The sequence below is a fragment of the Pituophis catenifer genome, unplaced genomic scaffold, assembly GCF_029215685.1.
Source record: "Pituophis catenifer annectens isolate HBS135680 unplaced genomic scaffold, rPitCat1.0.hap2 SCAF_3, whole genome shotgun sequence".
NCBI classification, from domain to species: Eukaryota; Metazoa; Chordata; class Lepidosauria; order Squamata; family Colubridae; genus Pituophis; species Pituophis catenifer.
This window is the reverse complement of record NW_027256883.1, coordinates 108715231-108737390: the sequence shown is the minus strand read 5'-3', so window position 1 is coordinate 108737390 and position 22160 is coordinate 108715231. Positions and strand designations below refer to the sequence as shown.

General features: G+C 39.6%; 1 protein-coding gene across 2 annotated transcripts in view; it reads left to right on the top strand.

Moving 5' to 3' along the window:
* ATF6 (activating transcription factor 6) overlaps positions 1-22160 on the top strand; it is a 93235-nt gene that overhangs the window by 57818 nt on the left and 13257 nt on the right. The window contains exons 15-16 of one of the 2 annotated variants that reach the window (XM_070940916.1): positions 1806-1890; positions 2881-2950. In XM_070940916.1, coding sequence (XP_070797017.1) covers positions 1806-1890; positions 2881-2885 — 90 coding nt within the window. In that variant the 3' untranslated portion in view covers positions 2886-2950. Of the gene's footprint in view, positions 1-1805; positions 1891-2880; positions 2951-22160 lie in introns of those variants that run through there. The other variant, XM_070940915.1, reaches the window with a different exon arrangement.

The window sequence follows — 22160 nt, the reverse complement described above, 5'->3', positions numbered from 1 at the left end:
ATGATGGCAAGTCTGGGGGTAGCCACCGCCACCTCGGCTATAACGTTAAGGAGCTCGGGCAGGGCCGTTGCCACGTGGCAGGGAGCCAGGTACGTGACCAACAAGCCCATCTGTACTCCATGACCCCACTTCACAAAGAGGGACTCACATCCGGCTATCTGTGGAACAGTGGTCTCCCTTGGATCTAGACCTTCCTTTATAATAACCGCCACCCCCCCCGCCCCTGCCCTGAGCCCTCGGTTGATGAAATGCACGGAAGCCTGGTGGGCATATATCCACGAGGGGGACTCCCCCCTCATGGCCCAACCAGGTCTCCGTAATGCCCGCCAGGTCCGCCTCCCCCTCCTGAATAAGATCGTGAATGAGGGGGGCTTTATTAACAACGGACCTGGCATTGCACAGCATCAGCCGGAGGCTCTGGCCCTGAGAATCTGGACAGCCTGGGGAACAAGAAAAGCATTGGGGGCCGGAGTGCGCAATCGCTCTAAGATAGCGAGTGCGCATTCCCCGCACATGATATGGTCCCCAGCTTCCGCCATATCTGCCCCTCCCACTCACTATGCTGATGGAACAGCCCTCTTCAAATCGAACTCCAACCCCCTCCCCGACCTCCGGTTCTGCGTCCCTAGTGTCGCAGCCCTTCGCTAAGGCTGGTCTTGAACCCAGTGGATTTCCCCCAGAACCCACCCTAATCCCCCCCGAACCCCTTAAAATTTTTGTTAAAAACCCACTAAAAAACCCACTTAAAAAACCCCTCAAACTCTTCTTAGCCGCATGCCATAATTAAAAAATTATAATGTAATGGGGTAGCATGGTGGCTCAGCAGTTAAGATACTGGGCTTGGCGGCTGGAAAGCTAGCAGCCCAGGTTCAAGACCCCAAGTGCCATTGATGGGTTAAGCTCCCATCCTGCCCCAGCTCCTGCCAACCTAGAAGTTTGAAAGCATGCAAATGCAAGTAGATAAATAGGTACCACTTCATTGGGAAGGTAACAGCGCTCCATGATGTAATACTGGCCACATGACTGTGGAAATAACTTTGGACAGCACTGGCTTAATCTCCTTGAAACGGAGATGAGTACTGCCCCTGTAGTCAGCAATGACTAGTGTCTTAAAATCCACAGGGACTCCTTTAGCTTACCTTTTTAAAATGTAGCAGTAAAAGAAGCAGGGAATAAAGAATATTCAGTAAACTGCAGTTAATTAAAAAGCGAGAGGTAGTTAAAAATTAAATGCTAACTCCTCACATCAACATGAAAGCCAGAAACCATGATAAAGCTATTGTTTCAATTAAAAACAAATAGAATCATGAATAGTAATGATGGGTGAAGATTTGGTGGATAAAACGGACAATCTGAATGGTGGACATTCAGATTGTGAACTATTTGTGGCAAGAGTTTTGTTCTGTAATCCAAATGGGAATGTGGCACTCTGAATATTAGGGTTTGTTTTAAAAATGCAAGAATACTTCACTAATACTATAATTAAAAAAATATAATCCAAAGGAGGCAAAAATAAACTAGTTCAGTCTTTCCTGATGGCTGTATTCAACTATGATATTTTTATGGAAGCAGTTACGCAAGTTTGAATCCTTACCTCAAATGCAATTTACATGCTGAATTGGTGTGGGATTTATTTTTAATGCTAGCTCCCGAAAATACATGTACCTGGAATCTATACAGAAATACAGCAGTGGGTCAAACGTTCTTTAGTTAGGGATTTGTATTGGTTTTAATTTTATTTTACGTAATTTTTTCACATTTTAAAAGTCACCAGTACAACTTAATATCTGTAATGTATTTTTTAGGATCATCTGTTGTTACCTGCCACCACGCACAATAAGACCAGGCGACCAAAGATGTCAATAGTGTTACCAGCAATAAACATCAGTGGTGAGTATGGAAGTTAACAAATTATCAAAAAAGCTGCTGTTTCATTACAGTCAAATTATATGAATATTTCATGGACAATTTAAAATGATATCTGTATAAGTTCAGTCTCTTCTGGTGAGCTGTGGTTCAAATAGTAATTTTTGAATTTTATTTATTTTGTTTATACATCACCAAAATCATATGATTCATGTCAGTTTACATTCATAAGGGATATTAAAACAGATAAAAACAGTTAAAAACAGTTCTGCTGATTATAGCAGAAGTAAAAGTAAAGAAACAATAATCATAACACATACCAGCAGCATCAATCTAGCAATGGACAATGTGAGTTTTCAAAGAGACTGCAGAATGACTCCATTCTGGCAGCTTTCCAAAAAAGAAATGAGGGTTTCTGCCAATTTGACTTCTGATGGGAGACTGCTATACAAAGCCAGGACAGGAAAGCACCATTTCGGAGCCTTCATGTGTTCTATAAGAACCTAGGAGCCAAGATATTTGTGGCCATAAAAATACAAATCTGCACTTTAAATTTTATACAGAAACCTATTGAAAGCTAGTTCAGTGCCCCCAGTACACTATAAGCCCCATAGCAATAGTTGTTCCCACTCACCACTGCTCAGGCAGCTGTGTTTGGCAACAGTTGCAGCTTCTGGGTAACCTTGAAGTTAAAGCCCCATATAAAATACACTGCAGTAATCTAATCATGATCTTTCCATGAGTCACTATTGTAGGACCTTCCACTTCAGGTAGAGGTTGCACCAGCCAAAGCTAGGCGAAGTCTTCTTCATCACTTCTTGCAGCAGTAGCATCACATGCTCATCCATTCCTACTGGGCCACAACTCGGCACCAGGCCATGGATTGGGGACCCCTGCTGTAAAGCACTATGGGGTGATTTATAAATCTAAATGCTATTGCTATAGCTGGGTCCAGGGATAATCTCAAGAATAGAAATCACTTTATGCATTTATTTAAATCAATTCTTTTTCTAGATTAGGTCACTTCAAGATACTGGTATGAGGAATCACATGATGGAATGCTTATAAAAACAAGCAAAGGAAGAGAAAAGTTGGAAAATCAATGTTTCTATTTCATTGAGAGGCTCATATACACATGCATGCACACGCTCAACAGTAGGGAAATTTTGGTGCATTTAAAGTGTTTTTAAATATTAGTATAACTTTGATTTCTTATAATTTTTATTGATGTTGCTCTTCTTTTCTATTTTAATATGTTTTGATTTGTCCTTGTATACCAAATTCAGTAAAGCAGATGAAAAGTATTTTCTGATTAAAGATCTTGTACAAAGAAAAAGACTAAAACTACAGCTTAAGCATTTTAACTATTATATTTTCATAAATAGCATGGAAAAGTGGGGATAATACTGGTATTAGCAGAAAGAGAAACGCCTAAGTAAACTCTCAGTTTAGTATCTTTATATTGATATTTAACAATATTCTGTATTTATAGACACCTTTTCCTTTCATTATTCAAGAATTTACTCTGTTAAATAAATCATAATTTGATTTTGGCATTTGTCTGCAAAATATTTATTTTATTTTTATTTATTTATTTTATTTGATTTCTATACCGCCCTACTCCCGAAGGACTCAGGGCGGTGCACAGCCAAACAATAAAACACATACATACAAAATTTAAAAGTAGAATAAAATCAAATTAAATAATTTTGGCCCCAACAAATTTAAAACCCCAAACTATTTAAAACCAATTTTAAAATTGAATGTATAAAATACTAAAAGATATTTAAAAATTAAAAATCTTTTATGAAAGAGGGAGAAAATTAGGCCAGGCCCGCCTGGTGAAATAATAAGGTCTTTAAAGCGCGGCGGAAGGTGCGCAGATCCGGGATCCTCCGTATCTCAGGGGGGAGCTCATTCCAGATAGTAGGTGCCCCCACAGAGAAGGCTCTCCCCCTGGGGGCCCCCAGTCGGCATTGTTTGGCCGACGGCACCCGGAGGAGCCCCTCTCTATGGGAGCGTACCGGCCGGTGGGAGGCTATTGGTGGTAGTAGGCGGTCCCACAAGTACCCAGGTCCTAAGCCATGGAGCGCTTTAAAGGTGGTGACCAGAACCTTGAAGCGCACCCGGAAGACCACTGGGAGCCAGTGCAGCTCGCACAGGAGAGGTGTTACATGGGAACGCCATGTCGCTCCCATTACCACCCGTGCGGCCGCACTCTGCGCCAGTTGGAGCCTCCGGGTGCTCCTCAAGGGGAGCCCCATGTAGAGAGCATTGCAATAGTCCAGGTGGGAGGTGACAAGGGCATGAGTGATCGTGCATAACGAGTCCCGATCCAGAAAGGGACACAACTGGCGAATCAGGCGAACCTGATGAAAAATCCTCCCGGTCACAGCCGTCAAGTGCTCTTCTAAAGACAGCCGTGAATCCAGGAGGACGCCCAAGTTGCGCGCCCTCTCCGTGGGGGCCAATGATTCGCCCCCAATAGTCAGTGATGGCATCAACTGACTATATCGGGATGTCAGAAACCACAGCCACTCGGTCTTGGATGGGTTGAGCCTGAGCCTATTCCTCCCCATCCAGATCCGCACGGCCTCCAGGCACCGGGACATCACTTCAAGGGCATCGTTGGGGTGGTCTGGGGTGGAGATGTACAGCTGGGTGTCGTCAGCGTACTGGTGGTACTTCACCCCAAAACCACGGATGATCTCGCCCAGCGGCTTCACATAAATGTTGAACAGGAGAAGCGAGAGGACCGACCCTTGCGGCACCCCACATATGAGGGGCCTCGGGGTTGACCTCTGCCCCCCTGTCAACACAAACTGCGACCGGTCAGAGAGAAAGGAGGAGAACCACCGCAATACAGTGCCTCCCACCCCTAACTCTTCCAGCCGGTGCAGCATGATACCATGGTCGATGGTATCAAAAGCCGCTGAGAGATCTAACAGGACCAGGACAGAGGAACATCCCCTGTCCTGAGCCCTCCAGAGATCATCTACCAACGCGACCAATGCCGTTTCCATGCTGTACCCGGGCCTGAAGCCCGACTGGAACGGATCTAGATACGTCATTTCATCCAGGTGCTGGGGGAGCTGTTGCGTGACCACACTCTCAACAACCTTCACCACAAAGCAACCGGCAATGGGTCCAGGGAAGGCTTCTTGAGGAGAGGCCTCACCACCGCCTCTTTCAAGGCGGCGGGAAAGTCACCCTCACTCAGCGAAGCATTTATAATCCCCTGAAGCCAGCCTCGTGTCACTTCCCGGGAAGCCAGTACTAACCAGGAAGGACACGGGTCCAATAAACAAGTGTTCACGTTTAGTCTACCCAGAATCCTGTCCACGTCCTCAGGGGTCACAGGATCAAACTCATCCCGGATAACATTCTCAAGACCTGCCCCTGTCTCCCCCCCTGAGACTACCCAGTCGGAGTCCAAATCTTCCCGAATCTGAGTGATTTTGTCATACAGATACTGAACAAAATCCTCGGCTCTACCCTCCAAGGGGTCCTCCCGTGCTTCCTGATGGATCAGGGAGTGGGTCACCCTAAAGAGGGCGGCCGGGCGATTATCTGATGACGCAATAAGAGCAGCAAAATAGCTACATTTCGCTGCTTTTATCGCCACTAGGTAATTCCTAATGTGGGATCTTATTAGTGTCCGGTCAGATTCAGAAAGACTGGCCCTCCAACTACTCTCTAGGTGTCTTTTCCAGTGCTTCAACTCCCTCAGCTCCTCGGTAAACCAAGGAGCCAATTGAGATCGGCGCCAGGTCAGAGGCTGCAAAGGCACGACCCGATCCAGAGCTCCAGCAGCCACCCTATCCCGGGCGGCCACCAGGTCTCCAGTTGAGGCGTGTGCCAGAACCTCAGGAAATGGCCCAAGCTCCGTCTGGAATCTGTCAGGTTCCATCAGGCGCCTGGGGCGGAACCATCTTACTGGCTCCGCCTCCCTGTGGCAGGGGTGCAGCGGTTTGAAAGTCGAGACGAAGGAGAGAGTGATCTGACCATGACAAGGGTTCAGTAACTATATCCCCTATCTCAAGATCCCTCAACCACTGTCCAGAGACAAAAATCAGGTCCAGTGTGTTTCCCCCTGTGTGAGTAGGGCCATGAATTAACTGGGTCAGGTCCATAGCTGTCATGGAAGCCATGAACTCCCGAGCCATCTCAGACGTCTCACCCATGGACGGCAGGTTGAAATCCCCCATGACCATAAACCTAGGGGTATCAACCACCACCGCGGCGATGACGTTGAGTAGCTCGGGCAGGGCTGTTGCCACGTGGCAGGGAGCCAGGTACGTGATCAGCAAACCCATCTGAACCCCATGACCCCATTTCACAAAAAGGGATTCACAGCCGGCCGTCTGAGGAACAGTGGCCTCCCTCGGTCTCAGACCTTCTTTAATGATAACCACTACCCCCCCCGCCCCTCCCCTGTGACCTTGGCTGATGGAATGCTTGGAAACCTGGCGGGCACATTTCAATGAGGGGAACCCCCCCTCCTAGCCCAACCAGGTCTCCGTAACACCTGCCAGGTCCGCACCCCCCTCCTGAACAAAATCACAAATGAGGGGGGCTTTATTTACTATGGACCTGGCATTGCACAGCATCAGCCGAAGGCCTGGGTCCTGAGGGTCTATGCAACCTGAGGAGCGAGTAGAGCCTTGGGGGCCGGAGCACGCCACCGCTCGTAGACAGCGAGTGCGCACTCCCCTAACACAATATGGCCCCCTGCTCCCGCCATATCTACCCCTCCCACCTACAGTACTGATGTTCAAAAACTATGTGCAGTAGAAGCAATTTCTAAGCAGACATAGGCTTTCACACCTGCAGGCAAGTAACTTATCACTTGCTGTTTGTTGTACATCTGTTCCCGAGACATGTAATGCTACGGAAGCTCTCACGTTTCCATTGGAAATGTGTTTGCTGTCCCTTTCATTCAAAGATAGTTTGCCAAAAAGAACTAAATGTGCTTTTGTTCCACATAAAAAGCCTAAGAAGAAGGAATCCTGGTGAGTGTGCCCACAGGATCTTATGATGCATCCAAAAGGAGTATAAATGTACTTTCTGATGCACTGATTGCTAAAGTAAACAAGTATATTTATTGGAAAAATTAGATAACAAAATATGTTTTGCAAACTAAAGAGAAACCTTGCAAAGTCATAGGTGATTGTGGTTTCTTTTGCTGAAATTTGATCACTCACTAGCTCTCCTCCTTATTTTCATTTTTGAAATTCAGAGGCAGATTATATATTTTATGGTGTCATCTATGAGGCTTCATGTTCTTTCATCCATTATTTGTATGCTCACATGTACCATAACTCTCTGCTCTAGTCAGTAGTTTGCAGTCTGGGGAATTATCTATTCATAGATAGCCTACCAAGCATAAATCTAAAGTATTTAAAATGCTCCTTATAACATTTATTTTATAAGGAAAAAAAACATTTATTGTATTTAATCTGCAAGAGACGTTTAATGGGATTGGGCATGAAAACATACATATGGTCCAACATATGTCAGGAAGCGTGAGCAATATCTGTAAATCTGAATAGTTCTTTAATGTTGCTTAGGGTGTGGTATTACAGTTCTAAGTAAGATTGTTTAAATCAGGAATGAGTGAACCTCCCCTGAATCACCTCTTCTGAATTTTATCTGAGCAGAAAAATCTATTTGGATGTTCTCCAGTAAGTCTGGAAGCTTTTTCAGTAAAATCTCTAAGTACTTGGAAGTCTTTCTGTAATTATCATATGACTTAACTATTGTTTTTTCTGTTCCTTTTGATAGTCTCTGCAGAATGGCATTGAAAAACTTTCAAATATTTTTTCTGTTGAATGTTGAGGTAGTTACTGAAGAACAAGGTTATTTTTGTCATAGCATTATGCTATTACTAAGATATGGATCCAGAAAAACTAATACTGGTGCCATAAAAATACAGTATATGTTTCAGTAGTGTGGTATTAATGAGTCACATCTTGATAATTGAAAGCATTCTTCTAAGATATCAATAAACTGAATCACTGTCATTTTTAGTGGGAAACTTGATGACCTGAGCTGTCTTGAGTTAATTCAGATAATTAATACAGAAAGTCCCAGGATTAAGAATGATTTCTGTTCCTCCATCTGTCTAACTCAAATTTGTATGTAAGAGTCAGAAGTCACACTTACAAATGGGCTGCCTGTTACTAAAAATGGCAGATGGCATTCTATTTCCTCTGCATCAGTAGTTTGTTGGCTCAAGGAAGGAGAATGCCATCTGCCATTTTTAGTAACAGGCAGCCCATTTGTAAGTACAAGTTGTCTACAACTCAGATGTTCTTAATCCGGGGACTGCCTCTACTTAAGGTTTGTGTGAGTTATTAATAATGATTTAGATGTAATATTAAAATACATTAATGAAATCACATTACCTGTTTGCTACATAGAGAGTGATCATGTGTTAGCAACAATATATGGCAGAGACGGTGAAATGTTCCTAAGTTTCTCAGAAATCCTGCTAATTGGTAAATATAACTTCTTGGTTCTTATTATAGAAATATCTTTGTATTAAAAATGTAAAATACAGATAGTCCTCAAATATTTGGGACCAGAATTTCTAAGCAAGGCAGTTGCTAAGTGAGTTGCGCTCAATTTGATTTCCTTTTTTTGCAATGGTTGCTAAATGAATCACTGTGATTGTTAAGCAAATCGTGGCTGTTAAGTGAATCTGGCTTCCCACATTGACTTTGCTTGTTAGAAGCCATCTGGGAAGGTCACAGATGGCGATCTTATGACCCCAGAACACTACAGCCATCATAAATATCCATCAGTTGCCAAGTGCCTGAATTTGATCATGTGACCTATAAGTCATGTTACTTATGTTGTGGAATGTCATATTGAAAGTGACCTCCAAAATCCAATCCCAAATATTCTTTAAAAAATCTAGGTATCGGTTACATAACATCAGTCTGGTTGCTGTTCATCTTTCATGGTTCCTGGACACAAACTCTTTCTTTTCTTTCATTGCTCATGGCTTCTTGTTAAGATAAGGATTCGTGTCCCCAAATCTCAATATCTGGAAAAGTATTCATAGAGAGCATCATGTTTGATTTGGAGTGTATTCATATTTTAACCTATATTTGCAATTAATCTTCCTGTCTGCCGCATTTCTCAAAGTAACTTAAACATCTGCTGTCATCATTTCTTGATCTGTAAAAAGTTTTATAATTCTAAAACCTAACATTTTTTGGAAACAGAATCAAAATGAAACCTGCAGCTTTTAAACTATTCAAGATGAAATACAGGTAGCCTTCAATTTACAACCACAGTTGGGACTGTAACGTCCATTGATAAGCGATGCAGTCATTAAGTGAGTTGTGCCCAATTGTACAATCTTTTTTGGTGGGGGGATATTAAGCAAATCACCATGGTCATGAAGCAAATTAAGCGGTCATTAAGGGGATAGGCTCCTCCCATAGGCTTTGATTGTCAGAAGGTTGCAAATGGCTATCATGTGACCGCAGGACCATTGTAAATACCTGCTGATTGCCAAGCACCTGATTTGTAATATACGATTATGGGGACAGTATGATGATCATAAGTGTAAGTGTAAATAATTTTTTCAGTGTTGTTGTAACTTCGAATAGTCGCTAAATGAATGGTTATAAATAGAGAACTGCTTGTAATAGCCCTTCTAAGCTCTTAGAAATCTGTATACGTATAGAAATGGCTTTTCTTTTATTAAACTGCAACCCAAATAACTAACTTTGATTTAAATATATATATACATAACTTATCTACAGGCAAAGTCTTATAAAAAATAAATAGCTTTGAAAAGTTATTTCTGTTGCTCATATAAAATGCATTTTATATGCACTTTGGTGGCAAAATATTTTCAACCATAATACTGCCTAGTGATCCCATTATACAGATAAGGTGACCAAGGCACCTTACTTCCAATAAACAAATCATGACTAAATACGAATAAGAATATTGGATTGTAAAATAAGCCAGATAACTAAACTCTTTACTGGAAAGGATTTTTTTTTATTATTTATTTTATTAGTTTATAATATAAAAGACAAAAAGACAAAAGACAATAGTAGGAAAAATAAGGAAGGGAAAAGTGTAGGAAAAGGGGGATACAGTAGAATAAGATTATAACATCAAACCTCAACTTTTTATTTTTACATAATAGTATAAACTAGCCATTTCTAGAACAATAAACCTATCCAATCAGAAAAACCAAAAATCAAATCATTTTTTTCCACCTCGAGCATAAAGTCCATTTCCAAATAGAAACAAAAGTAATTGTGGTTTTTTTTCTTTAATCAAAGCAGTCAAGTTTAGCCATCTCTGCTAATTCTATCAGTTTTTGTAGCCATTCGTCCATTGTGGGAATCAAAGTGTCCTTTCATTTTTGTGCATAAAGTAATCTTCCTGCCGTCAACATATATAGCATCAAAGTTCCATTAAAACCAAAAGAAAAGTTTCTGGTTTTATCTTTATATTTATTTAGAGAAACTTCTGTATTCAGATGTAAATCCTACTCCAATATTTTTTTATTTTTGCATTTCCAACATTCATTTGAAATACCTTTATACATTCTTTATAACTTATCTGGTGTTAAATACCAATGATACATCATTTTATAGAAGTTTTCTTTTAAATTATAATTTAGTGTAAATTTTAAATCTTTCATCCACATATTATTCCATTGTTCAAGCATTACATTATATCCAAAGTTCCTTGCCCATTGAATCATGCAATACTTTACATATTCATTCTCCAAATTCAATAAAAAAATTATAGACCTTAGAAATAATATGTTCATCACTACTGCGCAGTAGGATTCATTTTTCATAAAATCAAATCCAGAATTCTTTTTGTTTGATTTAAATATTTCTTTTAATTGTAAATACGTAAACCAATGGCAGACACGTCCTTCTGATTCTAACTCCTCCTTAGGCTTAAGGATAGGATCACCAAAATTAAAACATTACCGTGTTTCCCTGAAAATAAGACCCAGCCTTTTTTTGGGGGGTGGCTTAAAATAAGCACTAGGGCTTATTTTGGGGGAAAGTTTTTTTCCATCTATGGGAGGCCCACTTCTTCTGCTTGCTTGCAGCGGAACATGAGGCCACGTGGCATGTCAGTGCCACTGCCGCAAGGCAGGGGGATGGAGCTGCCCCACGTGCCCCACACTTACCTTAGGGTCCCCACACCCTGACACATGCCTTGCAGTGGCTCCAACAGCCCCGTCCAGCATGAACCCAGGTGGCTGCTGGCCCACTTCTTCTGCTTGCTCATTGCCACAAAAGAGCAGGAGGCCGAGTGATGTGTGGCCATGAGCAAGCAGAAGAAATGGGTTGGCGGCCATGTGGACTCCTGCTGCACATGGTTGATTGTGCTGCCGCTGTGAGGCAGTTGTTGGGACATGGGCTGGCTGTGGGGCCCCTGAGGTAAGCTGCTGTGGGGCGCATGGGGCAGCTCTATCCCCCTCACCTCATTTGTGTCAGCAGCACTGCAAGCAACCAGGCGGAATGGGCCATTGGCCAGCTGCGCAGATGGTTAAGTAGGTCTTATTTTGGGTGTAAGAGTTATATTAGGCACATATGTAAAAATATGCTAGGTCTTATTTTCTGGATAGGTCTTATTTTCAGGAAAATAGGTATTTGACCATACATCAACCAGTCTGGCTTCACCACCATTACTTTTCTAAAAAAAAAAAGCTTCCGGGGAGGGGAGAGGCAGCCAAAGAGGCATCTTCACAAAAAAACATGTTTTATATTTATTCCAAACTCTTAGGATGGCACTTCTAACAAAATAGTTATTCAAATCAACATTTACTTTAACCTGGGGCCTGGTGGCTCAGCAGACTGATAGCATTGTGATTAACACCAGCTGTCTGCAATTACTGTAAGTTCGAATCTCACCAGGCTCAAGGTTGACTCAGCCTTCCATCCTTTCTAAGGTAGGTAAATTGAGGATCCAGTTTGTGGGGGCAATAAGCTGACTTTGTATAAATATACAAAAGTATGAAGGCTATTGCTTAACGCATTGTAAGCCGCCCTGAGTCCCCGGAGAAGGGCAGCATATAAATCAAATTAAAAAATAAAAAAATAAAAAAAAACCTTGTCATACCATAAATAGCCATGCCATCCAAATCTTAATTCATGGCCCTAGGATTTCTAACAGATATGTGCAAATTTACTGTTCTGGGAAGGGAATGTTCTGGATAAGAGCTAGACTAGTCCCAAAATGTCCAGGCGGTATAATGCAATGCAATGCTGCAATACTGTATCCACGCCAGCTAGTGACTTACTCTCTACTCTAAATATCTGGGAGAGCCCACCATTCCCTGACCCAAGGCAATCTCTTCTATCGTAATAGTTTTTCACAATTGTAGGAGAAATTCTTTCTCTTAACATTTAGACAACATCTTGTTCTGTTTTGTTCTGATTTTCACCCTTTTAGCTTTTTTCCTCTGGTGTAATAGGAATGAATCATTTTCTTCATAACAAATCTTTAGAATTTTAATGATATTTGCATTGTTTTAGCTTAATCCTAGTCTTTCTTAGCTAATTATATCTAATTCTTAGGCCTTCATTTTTTCATGCCTTTGCCAAGTTATGACCAGTTTAAAATGCCTGAAATATACTTGCATTGCTTCTCCTGTCAAAACTTTGTATGTGTAATTACTGACTCTGAGCTGTTGTAGAACCACAAATGAGCATTATTGATTATATAGTTTAAGAGAAAAAAAGTCATTGGATGGATGGATGGATGGATGGATGGATGGATGGATGGATGGATGGATGGACAGGGAGGGAGGGAGGGAGAGGGAGAGGGTTGTTCTAGATAAGGAATTAACAAAATGCCTAGAGGAATAAATGCAAATACCCGGTACAACTCCTGTTATTTTTTAGTGTTTTCTTAATGGTTGTATTTAATCAACTGTGGATCCATTTTAGGGCAATAGTCATGCCCAAAAGGTATCATATGTCAACAAAGATATTGCAGAAATTTGTGGCAGAGTTCACTCTCATGGATTCTATTTTTGGTTCTTGCTAAAACATTGAGGTCTACCAACTAGCGCCAGACAGAAAATGGTTGAGTATAAAGGCATAATCTGTGATATCCCATGAGCCATATCCTCATACAAATATATGTATGAATTACCAGGGAATAAGAATTCTTTTTACATACTTTAGCAGATTAAACAAAGGCATGTTTTATAAAGCAAACAGAATGAGAAACAATAAAAATTATGACATCTCATTAAAAAAAAACTACAAGACATATCCTAGACATATATGGCAAACCATTTAGAGACCTATCAATTGATTCCAATCTACTTTCAGATTACCATATCATAGAAAATCTGGTCCATGATGAAATAAAAGTATACTGTATTGAGAGCATTTGAACAGTATTTTTATGTTTGAAATAGGGTTGGCTCAAAGTGATTTATTAATGATAAAAGTAGTAATTTTTATAAATATAAAAATATAAAAATTAATAGTAATACTTAATAGTATTTTTTTATAAATATTCCAAAACAGTTTAATCATCTATTCTAGTTTTTTGGCAAAAATCTAGGACAATGCTTGCCAACATTCAGTTTCCTAGAATCTCACTTCTTGTCAGACTCTTGAACAATTTACACAAATTAAAAGTAATCCTTTTTGCCAGGCACAAATGTCACAGAGTTGTCTTTAAAGGATTTATTAAAGTGAAATGAATAGACTTTTAAGAATGTCAGCAGCTGAATTATTGTCTATAAGAACCAATTTATTTTCTAAGACATTAGGCAAAGCCTTTTTTTATTTCTTTCCAATAGCTTTAGTGAGAATTGGTGAGGAGGTAGGATTTTTTTCATGATAAGGGAATGACCTTGCAGGTGTCTGTTTACCCAACCCAGTCTCCTGAATCCTTATCAATCTGAGAATGGACCCTTACCAGGGGTGAAATCCAGCAGGTTCTGACAGGTTCTGGAGAACCGGTAGCAGAAATTTTGAGCAGTTCGGAGAACTGGTAGCGGACATTTTGAGTAGTTCGGAGAACCGGCAAATACCACCTCTGGCTGGACCCAGAGAGGGGTGGGAATGGAGATTTTGCAATATCCTTTCCCCAGGAATGGGGAGGGAATGGGGATTTTGCAGTATCCTTTCCCTGCCATGCCCACCAAGCCATGCCCACCAAGCCACACCACACCCACCAAGCCACACCCTCAGAACCAGTAGTAAAAAAAAATTGATTTCACCACTGACCCTTACGCTTGATTTCCAAGAACTTTCATTTTATTTTTTTCATGCTTTTCTAAATCTCAAATCTATCAATTTTATTCCAGGAATTTTAAAAGCTTATTTGTAACATGTTTATATTTATGTTAACTAGTAGCAGTCCTATTACTACTGTAGTAAACTGCCTGAAATTGGCTCACTTTGTATCTAACAAACATAGCCTTGCAACGGTGGTGAATATATCTAGCTCAGATGTAGGATGAAGAGAGCCTTGGTACTACAGTGGTTTAAAGCACCCTGTTATTAACACAGCTGCCTGCAATTTACTGCTGGTTCGAATCTCTCCAAGGCTCAAGGTTGACTCAGCCTTCCATCCTTTCTAAGGTAGGTTAAATGAGGACCCAGTTTGTGGGGGCAATAAGCTGACTTTGTATAAATATACAAAAGTATGAAGGCTATTGCTTAACGCACTGTAAGCCGCCCTGAGTCTCCGGAGAAGGGCGGCATATAAATCAAATTAAAAAAAAAAAAAAAAAAAGGTGGAGGTTCATTCTCCAAGCTTGTGGGTTGGTTTTTGAATGTTTCGTTACCAAGCTACCAGCGGAGTTTAGGGGTTCTTGGTGTTGTTTTGTTTATAAGGGCTTTATGTGGTCAGTAATTCTTGTAATGGGGAGGCCATGTCAGGTTAGGGTCTTGTGATGGGTCAGGTATAGGTTGCATCAAGTGTGTTGGGTCTTGTGATGGGGACGTCACGTCCAGTGACGGTCATTGGGAGGTAAAGTTCTGGTTGGAGGTGATTGTGTGGGTTGATTGATGATTGGTGCCAACCTTACTAGAAAAAAATCATGGCAAGCTTCTAGGTGACAAAGCTTGCCTGTTTTTAATAGTTACAACCAAACAAACATTCTCCATCCTCAAAAGAAGATTGGAATAAAAAAGGAAAGAAAGACTCTTGTAGTCTTCAAAAGAAGATTCAGGAAAAATAGGATACTTCTTCCCCACTCCCTTTTTCAGTTCTGTTGTAACTTCAAATGGTCACTAAACAAATGGTTATAAGTCAAGGACTATCTGCAACGCTAACCCTTTAAAAACTGGTACTAGGATAAAGTGCAGCAGTGTATACATGCATTCCTTCCCTTGCTAGAGCATTTATAACATTTTGCTGGTGATTGTTTAAGTGTTTGTTCCCAGCGTCTTGTGAATACGAATGGAGTGTTATTTCACTTGGTATATCAACTTCCCCTCCAAGCCATCGCTGACTATTGGGGGCGAATCATTGGCCCTCACGGAGAGGGCTCGCAACTTGGGTGTCCTCCTGGATTCACGGCTGTCTTTAGAAGAGCACTTGACGGCCGTGACCGGGAGGATTTTTCATCAGGTTCGCCTGATCCGCCAGTTGCGTCCCTTTCTGGATCGGGACTCGTTACGCACGGTCACTCATGCCCTCATCACCTCCCGTCTGGACTGTTGTAATGCTCTCTACATGGGGCTCCCCTTGAGGAGCACTGGGAGGCTCCAATTGGCGCAGAGTGCGGCTGCGCGGGTGGTGATGGGAGCGACGTGGCGCTCCCATGTAACGCCTCTCCTGCGCGAGCTGCACTGGCTCCTGGTGGTCTTCCGAGTGCGCTTCAAGGTTTTGGTTATCACCTTCAGAGCGCTCCATGGCTTAGGACCTGGTTATTTACGGGACCGCCTGCTACCACCAATAGCCTCTCACTGACCAGTACACTCCCATAGAGAGGGGCTCCTCCAGGTGCCGTCGGCCAAACAATGTCGACTGGCGGCCCCCAGGGGGAGAGCCTTCTCTGTGGGGGCACCTACTATCTGGAACGAGCTCCCCCCGGAGATACGGAGGATCCCGGATCTGCGTACCTTCCGTCGCACGCTTAAGACGTTCCTATTTCATCAAGCTGGCCTGACCTAAATTTTCCTCTTTTAAATGGGAATTTTAAATTTGGTTTTAAATTATTGGGGTTTTAAAATGGTTCAGCCAAATTTATTTAATCGGTTTTATCCTTATTTTAAATTTTGTATCTACATGTTTTATTTTGTGGCTGTTCACCGCCCTGAGTCCTTCGGGAGTAGGGCGGTATACAAATTTAATAAATAAATAAATAAATAAGCCATTTTTCAGAATATTGAAAGCTCTGGTGTCTTGCATCCACTGTTGGCTGTTGATCAACTGGGTCTGGAGACTGAAAGACAGATTTGAGAATGTTCTCTGGAAAGCTGGGTTTGGGCAGATTGGAAGATGCTGTAGAGGAAAGTGCAGCTGGGCTTTTGGAGTCTGAAGAAAGCACTGGGAAGGGAGGGTTGAAAAATCAGGAAATGGAGAGGGGATGGTGCCTTTGGATGAAGAGTGTTGGATTTCAGCACTAACCATCCCTTTAAAATATGTGCCTAAATCTCAGTGTATTACATATGTGAACCAAGCAACATTTTCACCTCTATGAGTAAGAGGGCAACTTGTAAAACAGACCAAAAAATGATTAAGAGTATTTTTGTGTATAAAGTTTACTAAATCTGTGTAACTTGAAAATTCATAAGTGTTTAGTCACTTGGACAGGAAACAGCAGAGAAATGAAATAATAAAGCAAATTCTGCAGGGAATTTTCATCTTGTCTTGTTTTTCTAACTTGCCGCCTTATATATTAAAGCAGCAGAAAAGCAATTTTAGAGGTAACAGAAGTAGCCTGACATGTCTGTAACATATATTGAAAGAACTGGTAATGAGCCTCTGTTTTGGAATTGGACAGGGTCTCTTTTTCCTTTCTCCTATGAAAGACATTGTAATAGCATTAATCCAAACACTTCGGTATCCTAAGGAGGAAAGGTTGAACCATAAATTAATCTTCATGTCCAGCTAGGTTTGCAGATTCATGCAGTTGGCCCACCTAAGAACTTCACATAAACATTTGTTGCAGGTTCTGTATATAGCTATATATGCACTGCCAGTTTCTTGCCAAAAAAGGGAATGAAAACTAGTTTGAGAACAAAATTAAAACTGAGGAGGTTTATAAACAATTTTCTTGATAGGATATGTTCTTTGATATTTTATTGTGATTTCCTTGTCATTCAAATTAACTATCTACCCTTCTGACAAGATGCTGGTAAAATTATAGTTTGAAGCTCATAATATAGCTGTGAGAATGCCTGGTAGCCACATATTAGGCTTTTCGTTAGCATAACCAATTAACGTATTTGTACATCTGATTTTTCTAGGGAGTATTGTCTTTATTTTAATTCAGGCTTGTATCCATTATTTTTTTTTTTTATTCTTTTTCAGTAGGTACAACATATATTGTATTTGAATCAATCTATTTCAAACAATGATCAGAATCCAAAAGAAAAGGGAAGGGAAGGGAAGGGAAGGGAAGGGAAGGGAAGGGAAGGGAAGGGAAGGGAAGGGAAGGGAAGGGAAGGGAAGGGAAGGGAAGGAGGACTTATAATACAGATAAAAGCCCTAATAAAACACACCCAAGATAATACTATTTTTAAGAATACCATCCTACTATTACAACATAGCACTTTGGTGCCAAAAAAAATATCCTCACAACCTCCTTGTGATCTGACATCAGAGCAGTGTAATCCTTCCTGGCATTTTAGGAGAGGAGTGATTGTACCTGGCTCTGCCAGGATTGGATAGAAGGAATAGTGTAGTTTGTTATTCGTGTTTATTGATGTCTTAGTTTCTCCAAATTCTTCAGCTTTGAGGATGTTACTGTTCAACAACACAAGGTAAAGCATTGCATTGAGCTAGTCAGCCGGGCAATTAATATATCTGTACTAGTAGTTGATTTGTTTGTAAAGCAATATAACATGTGTTTAGGCAGGATTATTTTATAACTGAAAGAACAGATTTAGGAACTGGAAAGACTGTTACATGCCTTGCTTTGCTTTGGAATTCTGTGTGTAGATTGTTCAGTTTTCCACTCTTGCTATATTAAATTAATGTTTGGAAGAACTCTGCTCCAAATGTCATCCCTTGAGTTTTAGTCTATCTTTAACATATTTTTTTACGATGGAAGTGAAAATATATTTCATCAACCAATCCATTTTACAGTCTATCTTTTCTCCCTCTTGTGCTGCTGCAAAACAAAAGTACCATTTTAAAGAGACCAGGGAGTGGGCACACGTAGAGTATCTAGTTCATATATCATGGACAGCTATTTTCTTGTCAGGAATCTATTTTCAACACAGTTGTAATAAGTAAATAAATTACATAGTGTTAAAATCAAAATTAAACAAGTTAGAAATGTGTGAAATCCTTTGGTGCTGTTCTGTGTGTCAACTTGGGTGCACGGATGTAATAAATAATCTTGACGACCTCAGTGCCTTTGTCCAAGAAACCAAAATACTTCAGATATGAAAGCTTGCACAAGTTATCTTAGGCACCTTGTAAGTAAAGAGTTGCATAACTCCTGAAATGTCTAAATTGGCAGGAAGGATTTTACAGGAACATAAGGATTTGTCCTGGTAAGGCTGTAAAAGAGAAAATAAATTCAAAGTCACACCTGTCTGTGAGTTCCCTGAAAAAAAACAAATAAACAGGGCCCACCTTTAAATAATTGATTGCTAATATATCAGCATTGTGTCGAAAATTTGCAAGCAGGAGGACAGGTTGTAAAAATAGCTAGTAAAAGTAATAATCTATTCAGACTTTTTTCTTAAATGCTCCAAAACAACCAGGTTCTAGATTCAAGGAATATTAGAACGGTACTCAAAGAAAGGGTTCAAGGAATTCCTACACTCTGTAACTGTTTCATCTTTGCTAGGTTATTGGGTAAGATGGCAGAGGCAGTTAAGGCTTAATGTAGCTAGAGAACACCTAAATTAGCTTCAAGGTCTCATACTTGTTTCCACAAATATACTTCTAATTTGGCATATTGCTAAAATTGCACTCTTATTCACACATTACTATAAGGTTTAAAGTTTACATGTCCTTTATGTGCATATTTGTTAACTCACATGATTCCATAAAACATTTTTGTTTGGATTATTTATTTCTTTGATTAAATAAATGCAAAGAAATATAGAGACATATATCTCTATACAAAGATATTCTGAGCAGCTTGAAACAGGTACAAAACATAAACACACAACGGCAATGTTACCTATTACATGTTTTGTCAGTATTGAGCAGAGATCATAACAAAGAACTGAACTGAACTATGAAACACTGACTTTCATTTCAGCTGGTGTGCTGACATTTTACTAAATAAATGATAGAAATTTGAAAAGTGAGTCACCAAGTACATCCTTGAACCAAAAGTACATGGTTGTTCTGGAAATACTGGAGACCGCTGGTTAAAAGCATTTTGAAAGCAAACAAAAGTCACTATAGTTTCATTTATTGAAATCATCTCTCTGTTTTGTCTTGATGGTGTTTCTTGTGGTTGCTGCTGTTGTTTTTTAATCCCATGAGTAGCAGTTTGTTTAATTTGCTGGGATAGTGAGATTTTTGGTCAAGATTTTATTCCCTTAATATCCCTTTTATTGTCTTGACTTGAACCTCATGTCTAGCATTTTCTGGGAACTGAGCTTTCTCCTCTTGTCCCATCACATTCCATTTTCCAGAGCGTGGGAATCTTAACTGGGCACTGCAAATGAATCAGGATTGTTCTTAGTTTTAAAAATAAGTTAATCTCTTTGAAGCTCTCCCATCTCTATTCATAACAGTTACATATTTCAGATTTCTTTCTTGATTATACATTGGTTTCTTTTCACAACAAGGAGATTGTAACTGTTGTAGCATCTGACCTCCTCCTCTGTTTGTATAGATGTCTTGACCAAAGCTGTTTCTCCTTTTACATCTCAAGCCTCTTTGATATATTTAATTGGTATCTAGTCCCAGGTATTAGGAGCTATTAAAAAAGATCTGCAGGAAGAGGAAGTTGAACTTCATCATCTATGTAACCTATTTGTACTTTCCAATTACCTAATGTACAAAGCAGTATGAAATAAATGTGTAATGAAAATTTACAATAAATCAAACAACCTGTGAAAAAAAGTTGCAATAAATTTGAGAGAATTTACAAAAAATAAAACAATCTTTTAATCCTCTAAAACATTAAATATGAACCATTCTAATTTCCATGGCTAAATTGAGCTGCTGAAAATGACCTGTTTTATGAACTCACCCACCAGATCTTTCCATTTTACAAAATATAAAGGTTGTTTCTCCAATGTTGATGATAAACTTTAAATTTACATATTTACATATTTACATATTCTGGCGGTAAATATACGGGCTTATAGGTCAAAATGAGTGGTTTGAATTTATATGTTATGATATGTGGTTACAATAAACTTACTTACTTAAGTGGTTTAAATTGAACCTGAAAACAAAATAGAAATAACTGAAGTTGAAATCCAAATGTATTCTACTTGTAGTTCTCAAATAACTTCAAGGAAATCCTCACAATGATCAGGATTCTTTGTTTTGCACCTGATATCACTTGGGTGAAGTAAGGTGTTATTGCAGAGTTTTACTCAGAGTACTCCACAAGAGTTGTGAAAATTTTACCTAATTAAAAGGAACAATGTGCTATAAAATGAGTTTTGTTGATCCAAAATGGCTTTAAAGCAGGTTCTTTCATTGAAATAAAGCCCCGGGATTCATAAAGCTGCTTTTTCTTTAAATTCAATAAATATAGTACCAAAAGAAGATATCTCAAAATCTGATGGTATGTTCTTGGAGTGGAGTGTATTTTTAGCAGCTTTTTGCTATAATAGTAATTGGTGTTTATAGACATATTTGGTAACGCTTAGCAACTCTTTTGATGGAAATATTGTCCAGACAGTGGTGGAACAGCTCAGTTTAGTCTGAGTCACAGCATTTGCAAGAAGTGAGCTATGGGATGAGTTACAGCTGTGCCACTCACGTGCAAATAATCTAATGTAAATCTTCTTGGGTTGCTTTGGAGTTGCCCCATTCCTGGGCAGTCTTTGAGGGAAAACTAAAAACTGTGTTTTAGATTTTACTCCTATAGTGTTTAGTTGAATAAGCATTTCCATTCATCTTCTGGCTTATCTGTCCTTGAGTAAACAAGAAAAACAAAACTTTCTTTTAATTCATGTTTTAGTCAGTTACTTTTAAAAGGAAGAAAAAGAGATCAAGGGTGTATAGTATCAATAACTACACAAAAGAAATTACTAGGGTTCTACAGTTAATGCTCAGATATCATTGAGGGAAAATTTACCATAAAAAAGAATACTTTAAATTATTTCATAATTAGAAAAATAATTATAGAGATCTTTTTGAATCTATGTGCTGAGTATCTATGTCTCTAATATTTTGTTATTTAATGATATAAAACATACACAAAACAGGTAGAAAGAAGAAAAACGTCTCAATATATGTAAATATTTTCTAAATTCTTTGTTGTACTGCAGCTAATATACATTATTTATAAACATTTAAAATTTTTATATATTTCTGATTTCATTTCTTTTGTCAAATTAATTTTCCCCTTAGAAACCATACCTTGGATGCTTGAATTTGTCTGCATAATATATAAGATATAGAAGCTGTTCTCGCTTGAATAAGAAAGTGAAAAGTTGATAGCGATAAAACATAAGCCAATGACTTTTGAGTAGTTTTTAAAATTATATTTTAATTATCAGGATATACCTTTAATATTCTGATCTGGGACCTTCTAAATTGCAGCTTGACATTTTACTTCATACCTTCAGTTTTTATTTGTTATTTATGTGTGTTTGTGTGCCGTGATGAAGAGTTGATTATGATGTTATTAGTGATTCCATACTTACGCAGAAATGTTACTGAAACATCTAAGGTGATAAGGATGTACATGCCACTTCCATTCAAATTGTGCCATAGGATATTCCTTAGAGCAACCAATTTGGTTTCTTTCTCATGATCACATCTGCACCCAGATGGCTATGGGTCCAGTAATCTATATCCTTTAGTTTCCTCTCCAAGCAACTGCAGCCATATTACCTTCTCAATAATCTTTTTCCCCCAAGAGAAGTTTAGTGATAAAACTACAGTTAATTCAGTTTTGTTAGATCTCTGAAGGGTTTCTTAGTGGGGAGTGGTCACATTAGTTC